We start from the raw sequence: 13,740 nt of genomic DNA, 5'->3' as shown, positions 1-13,740 counted from the left end.
GAACCAGGCCAAAAAGACTGACCCTGGTTTGACTCGCGGCAATGTGATCGACCCTAGTGGGGGTGGTCGTTGGTGGTGGGTCGACCGGGGGTTTGGGTGGTGGCGACACGGGCGGTGGCGGCGCGTGGGGGCGTGGGAGCGCGTGTGATGGGACGGGGGTTGATGACGGGCTGTTTTTAGCTTTGAAACGGTTTTGTCATAGTTTAATCGTTAGAATTCGTTAATTTATCGTATTAATTATTTAATTTAATTCCCGAGTCTTTTAAAATAATTAGAGACGGGTTTTGAGTCGGGTTTGTTAAAATGGAAAAAGTGCTAGATCGGAAAGTTTCCATTTAGGAAACTTTCCATTTTAAGAGGTTTCTATTTTAATAACTTCTATTTTTTGGGAACAGGGAATAGCTTAAGTAATTGTTTATCATTTATTTATCTTTCAGAGGGCGAATTGTTGTGGAATATTACTGAGCACCCAACTATTTGATTGCGGTATTGAGGTAGGGAAATACACTTGACTTATTATCGTTGTTGTTGAATTGTGTTGACTTGTTTGTGTTTCATATGACCAAACCGTGAACGTTGACTTGATTCGTGGTTGTTGATTCATGTTATGATTCATATCCTGGAATGTGCTTGATTGAATTGATCGTATTGAGTATATTATCACAACATTAAGTGCGGCATGATTCTATGATTTACCAGTTCAATGATATACATATTGTGTTGCATTAATTTCTTGAGCATTCATATGCATTGGAGATGGAGGATGTGGTGGTGACGTGGTGTGGTGATGATGTTGTGATAAGTCCCGGCGGGTTCTGCGGGACTTGCCTGGTGTCCTCGGTTGCGAGTGGCAGATCGGCTACGGTCGATATATAGTCTACCGGGGATCGGTATGGCTGGGTTGTCCGGGTTATGAGATACGAGTTGAGATGGAGATGGAGGTGACGGAGGATCATGCATATCATACTTTGTTGTTTCATTGTATTCCCTACTCAACCTCGTGGTTGACCCTGTGTATTCGTGAACACTGCGACGATCCAAATATTGGGGAGAGACTTGACAGTTTATGAGATAGGATGGGAGCTTGATGGGCGTGAGACACTGGATCAGAAGACTTAGTAGCTAGATCATCATTTAGAAGACTTCACTTTTATTTATGTTAGTTCTTTGTAGTTTGATGTAAATGAGGTTTGTAAAAAGTTAAGTTAAAGAAATTATGTAATTTGCCTTGGAGTTTAATTTGTTATTCACTACCTCGGGAAACCGAGATGGTAACAGTCCGGTTTATTAGGGAATGTCTTGCTAGAGGCTCCTTTATAAATCGGGGTGTTACAAGAGGTGGCTTGGGCGACCCATTAGGGTTGTGTATTTGACACGGTTAACTTGAACTCAAGACATGACTAGACTTGACTCGAAACATATTTTATGCTCGGGAAAGGTGAGAAATCACGTCGCAATTGATTTGAATATGGATGATTTGAAAATGAGATTTTAAATGGGCAGCATGTCGGCTATAAAAAAGCTCATTTTGGTCAGAAAACCTACATCTATTTCGGCAGCATTCCGAGTTTGAAAACATACTTGATTTGAAGACAATTTTTTTCGAAAAACGGCTTTGACAAAACAGCTTGAAATTTTAGATAAACATGGAGGATGATCACATAGCACATAAGCATTCGCATATTAATCGTGCATGGACCTAGACTCTTCTAAGTCTTGATCGGTCCTCTAATTGGGTCTATGCCAATGATCCACCTTATCAAAGAAAGTCAAGCCTCCCATAAGCAGAAGTGTGCAATATGGTAAGAGCAAGTACTTAAAGATCTCAGTAGTACCATCTTGATATTTCAATCGGCATAGTGGACGTCACCTCCTAACCATTGAAATCGACCCAATGGGTGAGGTGGTCCTCCTAAAGTCTCAAATGAGTGATGCATATATGCAAAACGAATCGTAATGTTAATCCTATTAGCCATCATTTTCCTTTTCAAGTTACAACTCCCCAGCGGAGTCGCCAAAATGTGGATGTGGGGATTTGATGAATCCATGGGTTTGAAAATCGTTTGGAGTCCCCACCAAATTTAAAGAAATTTAGGAACCATTTTGAAAAACGAGATTTGAGTTCGTTGTTGAAAGTACGTGATGGCAAGTTCGTTAATAAAACACCCACCCCCGTCCGTCGCAATAACGGCCTCTACTTGGGACTATGATGGCTAATTGGACAAGACTACGATTTGTTGTATGAGAGTGCAAAACACCATTTTAAACCTATCATGTAATCTTTGGTTTCTAATCGTTTAATGCATCTAATCTACTTTGTCCAAGTGATTTAGCATGTGAGATTGATTTGAACTATACCAACAAGCATTCATAAACATGGCTTAGATGAGAGTGGGGGAGCCGTGGGGGAACTAGCTATTACAACTCAGACGATTCTCTTCGACTCGATTTGCAAATAATTGAATTAAAGATACAACTCGATCTAAATACAATTGCTAAAACATGACACTTGACACACGACACAAAATAGCCATCTTAGGCGGTGGAACTCGTGCCATATGATGAGCCCACGGCTCACATGGACTTCGTGTTTGGCCTCATCATCGTTTTGCGCATTCACTTCGATTTAATTGATTAAGTACTTCAATTTAACCAACTAAAACAAAGATTTTGTAAAATCGTTTTGACTCGAAATAATGGACTTACTAGACCCATATTTTAAAGTATAAATGACAGTAATTGAAATAAAATACAATAATAACAACGATTAAATTACAATAAAAATTGAAATAAAACCGCAATAATTAAATATAAAAACAAATCGAACCAAAAATGGCACATAGGCCGAGACAACACACGACGATACACACAGCCAAAACGGATGGTCAATGTTGACTATTCTAGTCATCGAGTGCAATGAATCGGATGCTAAGCATGCGCAATTCAACTAACGAGTAATCGTCATAAGAAAAGATGAATTCATTTAAATTCTTTAAGGAAATTCATTTAAAATCCTATGTCGAGTTTTGTATGATCTATGAATGTCTAATTCATTTAACATGCTTTCTACATATTAATTTGGTCAAGTTGCGACTTAACAATGATAAACAATACAAATAACATACATGCATCATGAATCAAATAAAACAAGTCTAACATGTGAATACGATCTAATTACTTCGTAATTAAAACTAAACAAATGTAAATCATGTGAGAATGAAATAAACTAACTAAAATTTCATTTTAATTAATTTAAAACATGTTATCGTCATACAATTAACAATTGTTTCATTTTATAAATTAAACATGATAATTATTCTAAAAAGCATGTTATCGTCATAAAATGAAAACAACATATGATTAACATACTATTTATTCTAAACAGCAGTTAAACCATCATTAACATAAAAACTACGAAACATATTAACTAAACATAAGACGATAATTAAAGACTATGAAAAACGAGCAAAAAGGCCATAAGGCCGTGACATACACGAGCAAAAAGGAAAGGAAATAGACGGGATTTTGTGCACCCTCAACTTACATGTAAACTTGGACACCACTCAGAATCCCGTATGCAAATGTTACTTAGAAGGCGCGTATTCGACGATTGTAAAAAAAATATCGAAATAATTTAACAAAAACAATTTAGAAAATCAAAACAATTTTTCTCGCGTAAAAGCAGTTCATGCAACGATTAAGAAGATTGTGACTTCGTTTGTTACTCAAAATTCGTTCCGAAAGATGTTCTGGAATCCTTAGACTCCATAGATTCAAGATTTAGAAAAAAAAAACAGAGGTAAAAACGGTTAAAACATGACTCAAAATGAACGAAAATAGGTGTTGTCCAGAACGCGACAAGACACGAATAAAGGAGCAAATCGATGCTCTAATGTTCGTCTAATCTCTTGTGTGAACTTTGTACTTTATTTCTGGATATAAGAGGAGTTTAGGGTTGATTTTTACATGGGATTGATAGTGTTTTTCTAGGGTTTCGAAGGCTCTTAAAACCGTGTATGGGTATTGTGTTTTTCATCTCCCTTTTCTTGGTGTGTGTGTTTATATAGAAAAATGAGATGGGGTGCTAGGGTTATGTTATTTGGCTAGTATGGGGTTGGCTTGTGGAAGGGGTAAGAGAATTTGGTCGAAATATGGAAGGTGGAAGGAAATAATTCAGTTTTGGAAAGGATAAGCAATGGGAGATTGTTTCGGTTGTTTGAAGGATCTTGTAGGTTGTTTAGATGACCAAAATATCTTCCTTTTCTTGGGGAGTAAGTAAGAAAAGATAGGGAAGGGAGTAGGTTTGATGGGGTTCGAAGAGCCTCTGTTTTGGCGCGGCCAAAACAGGGCACGGGTTGGGGTTTTAAGGTGCCGGTTTGGTGCGGGTTTGGGCATGGGTTTGGGTTAGGATAGGTGTTGGTTTAGTGGGCTAGGTGATGGGTGGATGGCTACGCTAGTTGGGTTGAGATTTGTGGTGGTTTGGTTGTGGGTTGGGCTCAGGAAAAACAGGGAAAGGGGAATGTTGGGTGTCGGGTTTGGGGTGAAAAAAGGAGGGGGAAGGTGATGCTAAGGGGTTCAAACTCGGGATCAACGGGGGGGAAAGGGATGTGTCGAAGCTACCTCGTAACTTGTGTCAAAACCTGTTCAAAAATCGAGCTTAAAACCGTCTTAAAATCAAGCTTAAAACCGTTTGAAAACCTCGTTGAAAACCGCTTTAAAATTAACTTTTAAAATTAAAATAAAGCGATAAAATGAAACCGTCACATATCTTACTTCAAATAAATTCAAAAAAAAACTTTGAATAATAATTTATTTTTCATATAAATTATAAAAGTTTTAAATTTTAAATAAACTCAAAAATATGAAAACCGATGAAATAAATTTCATTTATTTCGAAATAATTTAAATTTCATTTAAATTATAAAACCGTCAAATAACGCTTTCACGCATCACAAAACGAAATCCGCTAACGAGCGATGTAACTAAACATTTGTCCTATCATCATCGGGTGTTTTGTCGGGATTTCTGTAAATTCCAATATAGACGGATACGGGTATCTAAAAACACATGCGACAAATTGTCTATACGAATTTTGTTTAAGAAAAATAAGGTAAAACTAAATAGAGATGGAATAATATTATTTTTAAAAGTAATGTTGACAAAATATTTTGAGTAAACATAATCCTATTCGGGTTAAAACTATTGAAGTTTTCCTTTATCAATAGTTATTTTATTATTAAATTTTTAATGGAGTTAAATAAATAACAATTTAATTGTTATAATCTCTAACACTCTCATCTAAAAAACCGTACATTTGTACGGGAACTAAACTTTTTTTTTTTAAAGTAAACACGGGAATTATATTAAATCAATCTCCGCAAGAGAAAGAACAACTTGCGGGAAATCCGATACAAGAACACGCTCATCACCATCAAACCCAGATAATCTAGCAACACAATGAGCCACTGTATTACCCCCACATTTAACATGAATACAACTAGTAGACGGAAATAAACGCAACCAATTTCGTAAGTCTTCCACACAAAGTCCAAACGATGTCCGTTCCACGCTTTGTCTTCTAACCGCCATCAGCACCTTAAGAGAGTCACTTTCCGGGAAATAGTCGACATACCCAACCGATTCGCCACTTCAAGACCAAATAAAGCTGCCCGAGCCTCAGCCACCTCCACCTCCCCTGCTTCAATCCGCTTACATCCCAACCAAAGTACCCGTCCAGCAACATCCCTCGCGACAGCCCCCAGACCCACCACACCATTTCCGGCCAAATGAGCATCAACATTAACCTTAATATAGCCTGGTTGAGGAGGAGACCAAGAACAGGCACCCACCTCCGAATTCATCCTTGGATTAAACTCTAAAAATCGCTAATTGCTTAGATTGATAAAATTGATGAGATTAATTAAACATGAATTGCTGTAAAGTGGAAACCTTAAATAAAGAATTGTAGAAGAATATTAGTTATAGAGAGAAAGGAAGAGAAGCGAAAGAAAGTGAGACTGAGTTATGAGATTCTTAGAAGTCCTTGATTTGTGTTAGATCTAATAATGGAGATTCACAGAACAGCCTCATCCGCTAATACCCGCCACGCTAACATATTTACTCAAATCTTATCTAGCTCCGCCACTAATCCACTACACATGACAAATCCAAGAAAATCCCAACTGAATTTTCCGATTGTCTAATAAAAGCATGTTAACTACCCACTACTCGCAAAAACTGTAGGGATTATGATGGCTAAAATAACTTCCAATGCTAGTTACAATTTTAATACACACTTTCACTCAAAACCAACCAAATTCCCTTGCCACCATTAAAGCTACCTCAAGAACCTCGAATTATCACTTTCACTGCTTTAGCTTCGCAAATGCCGGCGTCTATGATCACCGTCGACGGAGAATCACCATCGAACCACCTCAATTTCGCCATTGATAAGCGAGAAAACATGCGACAAACCCTAGAAATCATACACTCACAATCAAACTCACTCTTACACTTATCGTTGCAGTGGAAGGACCTTGAAGAGTATTTCGACTCTATTTCGTCCGCCATTGCTAAGCGAGAAGAAGAAATCGAGCTGAAATTGCGACAAATTGACTGGAAAACCAAGTACATGAACAAAAAATCGAGTGATTTTGAGGAGAAAAAGATTGAGTTCAATGAGATGTTAGAATTGTATGAAGAAAGATGTGAACAGTTGGATGATGATTTTGAGAGCTTAAGGTGTAAGTTTGAGAGATTGAGAGATTATAAGAAGGGATTGAAGAGGAAATTTAAGAAACGAGAATTGAAATTGGAAGCTAAAGAGCTGTTGATTGATAATAAAGAACATGAAGTTGAATTTAGAGCTAAGAAATTGAATTCTATCGAGCGCGATTTGTTGAGGAGAATGTTTGAAATTGAAGGGAGAGAAAGGAAAATTGAGTTGAATGAGAAGGGTTTTGTTGACAAGAGTGATGAATTGAAGTTGGAAAATGGGGAAATTGTTGAAGAAATTGTTGAGGAAAATGATGATTATGCTGATATTAGGTTTAATATAGTTATGAATGGGAGGGATTTGCAAATGTTTTTGAATGGTAGATTTGATGATCATGACAAATTGAGAGATGAAGTTACTAGAGGTATTAGCTTATCAATTGATCCTCCAAAGTTGGTGTTGGATGCAATTCAAGGGTTTTACCCTGAGGGTTTTCGAAATGGAGATTTGGGTTTCGATTTGAATGTGGTTCGTAGAAGCTGTGTGTTGTTGTTGGAGCAGTTGAATGAGTTGAAGGCGCGGATTAAAGCTTGTGTTAGGGAGAGGGCAATGAGGGTTGCAGTGGAGTGGAAAAACAAGATGAATGTGGGTGGTGATAGTGATGGTGGTTGTTTGGAGGTGGTTGGTTTTTTGCAGCTTGTTGCTACTTATGGATTAGTGTCTGAGTTTGATGAGGAGGAGCTCTTGCGGCTTTTTGAGGCTTGTGCTAGGCATGATCGAGCTCCTCAGTTGTGTCGTAGTCTTGGTTTTACTGACCGTGTTCATGGTGAGTTTCCGAATTTGGAAGGAAGTGCCTCTATTTTGGCTTTGTTTCACTTCGCTGATGTTGAACGTATATATTGATAATAATGTCATATTTTGGTTTAATTAACTCCCATATTTTCTGTTTATGCATAGAGCTTGTGATTATTGCTTTTGTATTTGGATTTATTTCTTCTATTCTTTAGATTTTGGAATGTGTGGGATAAAGTAGAATGGCGCGTCTGCAATTGCTTACTCGTATTTTGTGAAGTTGCAGTCTGTCAATGCAATTGTTGATTAAGGGTAAGGCCGGTGCATTTAAACTCCTTTCTTTGTCATCAATGAGAGATTATGAGCATAGTGCTTCAGTACATTTCCACAATTAAAGAATTTAACAATTATATTTTCGGTCTCTTTTTCCTCTCCGTCTCTTTCCCATTCTGCTTTCCGTAACTATTTATTCCCTGATCTTCCATGTATTTCTTTATCTTATTGTCGTGAATTAGTGTTTCATCTACTAAATCACATTTCTGTCGCTTCTGAAATATCTGATAGAAATGGATCTCATTTCTGAGTGGAAGTTATCATCTCGTAGAAATCTTTCGGGGTTTTCAGCTGTAACCGTATTCTTTATTTGCATTGCTTATTTTAATTATAAAATTGCATCTGGTCTTTGCACTTTTTCTTTTTCCAATCTCTTATTCTCGTGAGTCCTCATAGCTATTTTTTAATCGAGAAGGACTGGCTTGTTGGCTAATTTTTATTTATAGGAAATGTAAGTGCAACATACAATCTTAGGTGGATGTAAGAAAGGAAGTATAAGTGCAACCTAACATTCTCACTAAAACTGCAGAGGATCCATCCTCGAAAAAGCGTTCTCCAATCTGAAATTGTATTTCTTTGGTTTATGTCTCCATAATTGGAACTTAAAAGATGAAATCAAATATAGGCTAATGCTATCATCTAATATTGAGTACTCCGTCTCTTCCAACTACGGAGTATTAATAATCCTCATATTGACATATTAGCATCTAATTGTCATCATGTATCCTTGTTTGATACACATTTGAGAACTGAGTCAAGGTCTTTTATCTTGTATGTGATTCATTGTCCTTGCAATTCATTTTACTTCAGCGAATGAAATGGTCACTTGCATTAACTTCGCATTTTTCTTTTGACACTGATGTTTGCCACGACTTGAAAATTTCCTCGGTACAGAGATTATTCAAAACCTCATTCTCCGAGAACAACCCTTTGAAGGTATAAAGCTAGCTTATGCATTTCAACTGGTTGACATATTCCCTCCAATGCCTATCCTGAGAGCCCATTTGAAGTCAACTTTTCATAATGCTCAGAAATTGTATGAAGATGGGGATGCTTCGGTGGAAGTGCAGGTAAATTTTCGTGCTCACTGCCAACATACTCCATCCATCCCGTATATATTGTCTCCGTATGACTTAGGTGCTCGCTGCATATATTTGGGGAAAAGATGTTTAGTCAACTAGCACAATAAATTTGGGATGGAGGGTAGAATTTCTCTAAAGCCGTTAGTCCGGGAAGCTACTACTATTTAACCCAAAATATTTTTTGGCAGATCAAATGTATTAATATGAAGCTAGCTGTGCTAGATTCTGTTGTCAAATGCATCAAGGAGTTTGGGCTTGCATCTAAATACCTGGTTCAAAACCTTGAACATCAAATCTTTAAGCTGAAAGTTCAAAAGAGCAAATGCAATGCGTGCCCCTCTGATTCCGAGGCAAAGTCAACAATCGAGAATGAGGAAACGCCCGTCTCATGGTTAGACAAAGAGACATGCTTGTCTACTTGTGTGTACCCCAACATACCCGTTCGTTTGGCTTCTCCTAGCCTTGATGCTCAAACACAAAGCACACGCCCTAAATTGGCTTCTGTTGTGGTTACACATACACACTCGCAATTGGCTTCATGTTAATACATGGATGTTTCTTCCACAAGTAGGAGCTATAGAGCCTATTCTCGAGGAGACTGTCATTATTACTCTGTACCAACCTGAGATTGGCACTTGCAAATTGTTTAGCCTGGTAAATTGCAGGTAGAATTGTCTCTAATAGATGAAATTCTTTGAAGATTGTGATGTAAGTATATGAATTTAACCACGGTTGGTGAACGGTTAATTGGTAAGTAAGTGGTAACTGCTATTAAGTGTTGAGCTAATTGGTTAGGGATTTGAATGTCGGAACATTTGTGAATGAAAGCACCCAAACTATTGACAGGGTTTCTCCATTATAGTTTGCCGGTTATTGGCCACCTATTTATCTTGTCAAGTTAAGTTGTCTCTAAGGATCTTGGAGCGACGTTTTCCCTAATTTCTTTTCAGCGTAGCTTCTTTTTGCGGAAATTATTTACTGTTGATTTATTGTTTCTGCATAGGAAGTTAGGAACTACGTTTGCTAATATGCGATTACCCATTAATCTGAAGTGATGTTAATGAATGTGACGAATTATGGCCTAGTTTTTCGGCTCAAATTTTAACGGAAGAAATATTATATTGGTGAGGATTTGAACATGAGGCTATCATAGATTATAGGAAAATTTACAATATGGGTACCTAACGTTTGGCTTAATTCCAATATTGGTACCTGAGGTTTGCCTAATTTCAATTTGGGTACCTCAGGTTTGATGGTAATTTCACCTAATTTCAATTTGGATACTTCAATTTTAATTGTAGTTTCATTTTGGATGCCCGGATTGGTTAACTCCACTTTAGGTGTCCAAGATTTGTTCTAATTCCAATTTTACTGTCCAAAATTTGAACTAAATTTCATTTTAGGTACTTCTAATTATAAAATAATAATTTTTTTTGTGTAATAAATAGTGTATAATACATTTTAATGTTTGTTGTGTAATTAATACTCCCTCCAATTCACTATATTCTTTCCTATTTTCTAAAACGGATTATTCAGGTTTTCTTCCCCTTTTTATTTTTGGTAACTTTTACTCTTATTTTATTCATCTCTCTCCTATCACCAAATTTCACCCAACTCTTTTAATCCTATTTTATTCTTTACGTTAATGTTTGTGGCCCACAATTCATTATTTAACTCCTAATTATTCATATATCTCTTCTATCACCAAACCTCAGCCAACTCTTTTACTCTTATTTTATTCATCTCCTTAATACTGGTTGGAGTTTTGGTTGCTCCAAAGCTTAAGTAAAACAACACTTATCCCACATTGGAAGAATAGTGGGGGAGTGTTGTATTTATATATGGAAGAGGGTTAACAAGTGTTAACTAGACTATAGTGGGTAGACTATAGTCTCCTCACGCACGCGCCGCCGCCGGCCGGCCGGCCGGCTCGGCTCGTGCTCGTGACACGTGCGCGGTGTGGTGGGGCCCCTTTTTGCTACTGGTCTGAATTTTCTCCTCGGATTCTTTTTCTATAGCTGTTGAGATTTTATTCCGCAATCAATACAAATTCATTACACCATTTATGACAATTAATCTCAGAATCAATGACATTCATTTTTTGGACTGTTGGAGGAGCCTCTTGGCTACTATATAAACCTTCTTCCTCCTCAGTTTTACATACACAGAAAAATACAAAACTTCTCCTTCTCTATCTCGTCCCTCGTATGCTATCAATATTGAGAACAGTTCCCACTTCCGTCTTTGGTGTGCAACATTGTGCGGAAGGAGGTGTTAACCCTGGAATCGGTGATCACGGAACCCAAGGAGCACCTGTGTGGGGGTCTAACTGATTTAGGGCAGTGTCTTACACGGCGTCTCGATTAAGGGTCGTTTCGGATCAGCTAAGTTCTATTTCTTTCAATCTAAATCAGTTAGAGAACTTCTCTGATCTTTGTTTTTGTCTACTGTTTTATTCTTTTTAAACAATGACAAACCCATCCGGAAATTCTGACGATTCTAATGTCAACCGAGAAATTGTTTGGTTACCCCTAATGTCCTGTTAACAATTTCACAACACAGTAATTGTCCTTGACCTTAGTAAGATGGAACCATTAGATGGAAAAAATTATAGGAGATGGTCTGAAAAAATTCTGTTTTATTTCTCGCAATATGAGATTGACTATGTCTTATTTCAAGAACCGCAATCCACTGAAGAGTCTAGTTCGTCTGAAGTTGTCAAACCTGATCCTAAATTTGCTAAAGGCAATAAGACTGTTAAAGGTGTCATGTTACATTATATGGTTGATAATTTGTTTGACATCTACTGCAAAACTAAGACTGCTAAAGGAATTTGAGATGCTTTGGAAACTAAGTATGGTAATCGATGATTTCGGTACTAAGAAGTATCGAGCAAGATGGTTAAAATTTGATTGCGATGGCAAACCTATAATGGATCAAATACATGAGTACGAAAATATGGTTTACGAAATTATTGGTGAAGGGATGGTGTTATGCGAGTATATGCGGGCTCTTTTGTTCGATTGAGAAATTGCCTTCTCCTGGTTGGGATGAGTATAAGAAACATCTGAGGCATAAGAAGAAAGACATGAAGTTGCGGAGTGATTGGTCATATCAAAATTGAGGATGCCACAAGGAGCCAGGATCGTGCCAGGACTAATGCTACTAACACCGTTAAGGCTAATGTTGTTGAATACAAGAACACAGGTACAAACAAGAGGAGCTATGATCAATACGACAAATCACGAATTCGATAAACCAATAAAGACAATGAGAAAATTCTTTGGTGGTGTGATAAGCCCGGTCATCCCGCTTTCAAGTGCAAGGCCAAGAAAGCTTATGAAGAAAGACAACAAAATCAAGGGAATCGCAACAATGCACATGGTGGAAAATTCCAAAAGAAAGACAACAATCAACGTGGTGGCTACAAAAATTACAAATCCAACAAGCCACAAGCTAATGTTGTTGAAGGCTCAAGTGAGGGTGATGATATAATTCTTTGCAATGGTGTCCGAGATTAAACTGGTCGGAAGCTTGGTGGAATGGATTGTTGACACAGGAGCTACACGCCATATTTGCACCAACAAGGATCTTTACAAGGAGCTCAAAGATGTTGATGAGAAAGAGGTAGTGTATGTTGGCAACTCCAGCAAGGTTCTAGTCCTCGGCATTGGCAAGGTGCACCTGAAACTCACTTCTGGCAAAGTTTTAGCTCTTGAAAATGTGCTCTATGTGCCTGATATGCGTAGAAATTTAATCTACGGTGCTTTACTTAATAAGGTGGTCTTAAACTTACTTTTGAGTCTGATAAGTTAGTCATGTCTAAGAATGGTCAGTTTGTTGGCAAAGGTTTTTGTAATGGTGGTCTGTTTGTTCTTGATGTTGAAATGAATGCATCTACTTCTCCCGCTTATATCGTTGAGTCCATTGATATTTGGCATTCTAGACTTGGGCATGTTAACACTAAATCCATTAAACGCATGAAAACAATGAATTTGTTGCCTAATTTGATTTCTTATGACATGGATAAATGTCAAGTATGCGTGGAAGCAAAGCACTCTAAGAAATCTTTTAAGGAAGTGACCAAAAGGCAAACCGAATTGTTAGAACTTATTCACACCGACTTGGCTGATTATAAAAATTGTGAAAGTAAGGGAGGTAAAAGATATTATATAACCTTTGTGGATGATTGTTCGAGATATACTAAGGTTTATTTGTTAAGGAATAAAAATGAGGCTGAGGATATGTTTATTATTTATAAGGCTGAGGTTGAAAATCAACTTGATAGGAAGATTAAGCGTGTAAGGTCTGATCATGGTGGAGAATACAAATCTGATTTTTTGGTAGATTTTTGTCACAAAAATGGTATTATACATGAGTTTTCAGCCCCGTATACCCCCGAACAAAATGGTGTAGCCGAGAGGAAAAATAGAACATTAAAGGATATGATGAATGCTATGCTACTATCTTCTGGGTTATCTGATTTTATGTGGGGGGAAGCTATCCTATCTGCCTGTCATGTTTTAAACCGTGTACCTCATAAGAAACTTGATGTGACACCTTATGAGATTTGGAAGGGTTATCCACCTAATTTGAGGTTTCTGAAAGTTTGGAGATGTCTAGCCAAAGTTGCCTCACCTGCTTTTAAAAGAGACAAAATAGGACCTAAAACCATTGACTCAATTTTTGTGGGTTATGCTTCTAATAGTGCAGCCTATAGATTCATGACCAAAGATGCGAGTTCGGGTTTTTATGGTAATATTATCGAATCTAGAGATGTTGTTTTCTTTGAGGATCTTTTTCCTTTGAAACCTTCTT

General features: G+C 37.4%; 1 protein-coding gene across 1 annotated transcript; it reads left to right on the top strand.

The window, feature by feature from the left end:
- Window positions 1–6,083: 6,083 nt before the first annotated feature.
- Window positions 6,084–9,790, top strand: LOC141657528 (uncharacterized). Its single transcript, XM_074464793.1, has 3 exons — window positions 6,084–7,541; window positions 8,735–8,910; window positions 9,111–9,790. The coding sequence occupies exons 1-3, from the start codon at window positions 6,386–6,388 to the stop codon at window positions 9,465–9,467; spliced, it is 1,689 nt and encodes a 562-aa protein (XP_074320894.1). The 5' UTR covers window positions 6,084–6,385; the 3' UTR covers window positions 9,468–9,790.
- The last annotated feature ends 3,950 nt before the right edge of the window (window positions 9,791–13,740 follow it).

Source organism: Silene latifolia, chromosome 5 (genome assembly GCF_048544455.1).
Source record: "Silene latifolia isolate original U9 population chromosome 5, ASM4854445v1, whole genome shotgun sequence".
Lineage (NCBI taxonomy): Eukaryota > Viridiplantae > Streptophyta > Magnoliopsida > Caryophyllales > Caryophyllaceae > Silene > Silene latifolia.
This window is presented reverse-complemented; position numbering and strand designations above follow the sequence as displayed.

Bases quoted from the DNA above. Each gene is read 5' to 3' on its own strand.
- LOC141657528 (XM_074464793.1), top strand. From the start codon at position 6,386: ATGCCGGCGTCTATGATCACCGTCGACGGAGAATCACCATCGAACCAC. The intron at 7,542-8,734 runs GTGAGTTTCCGA...TCCTCGGTACAG, and splicing joins TTTTACTGACCGTGTTCATG to AGATTATTCAAAACCTCATT. The intron at 8,911-9,110 runs GTAAATTTTCGT...ATTTTTTGGCAG, and splicing joins ATGCTTCGGTGGAAGTGCAG to ATCAAATGTATTAATATGAA.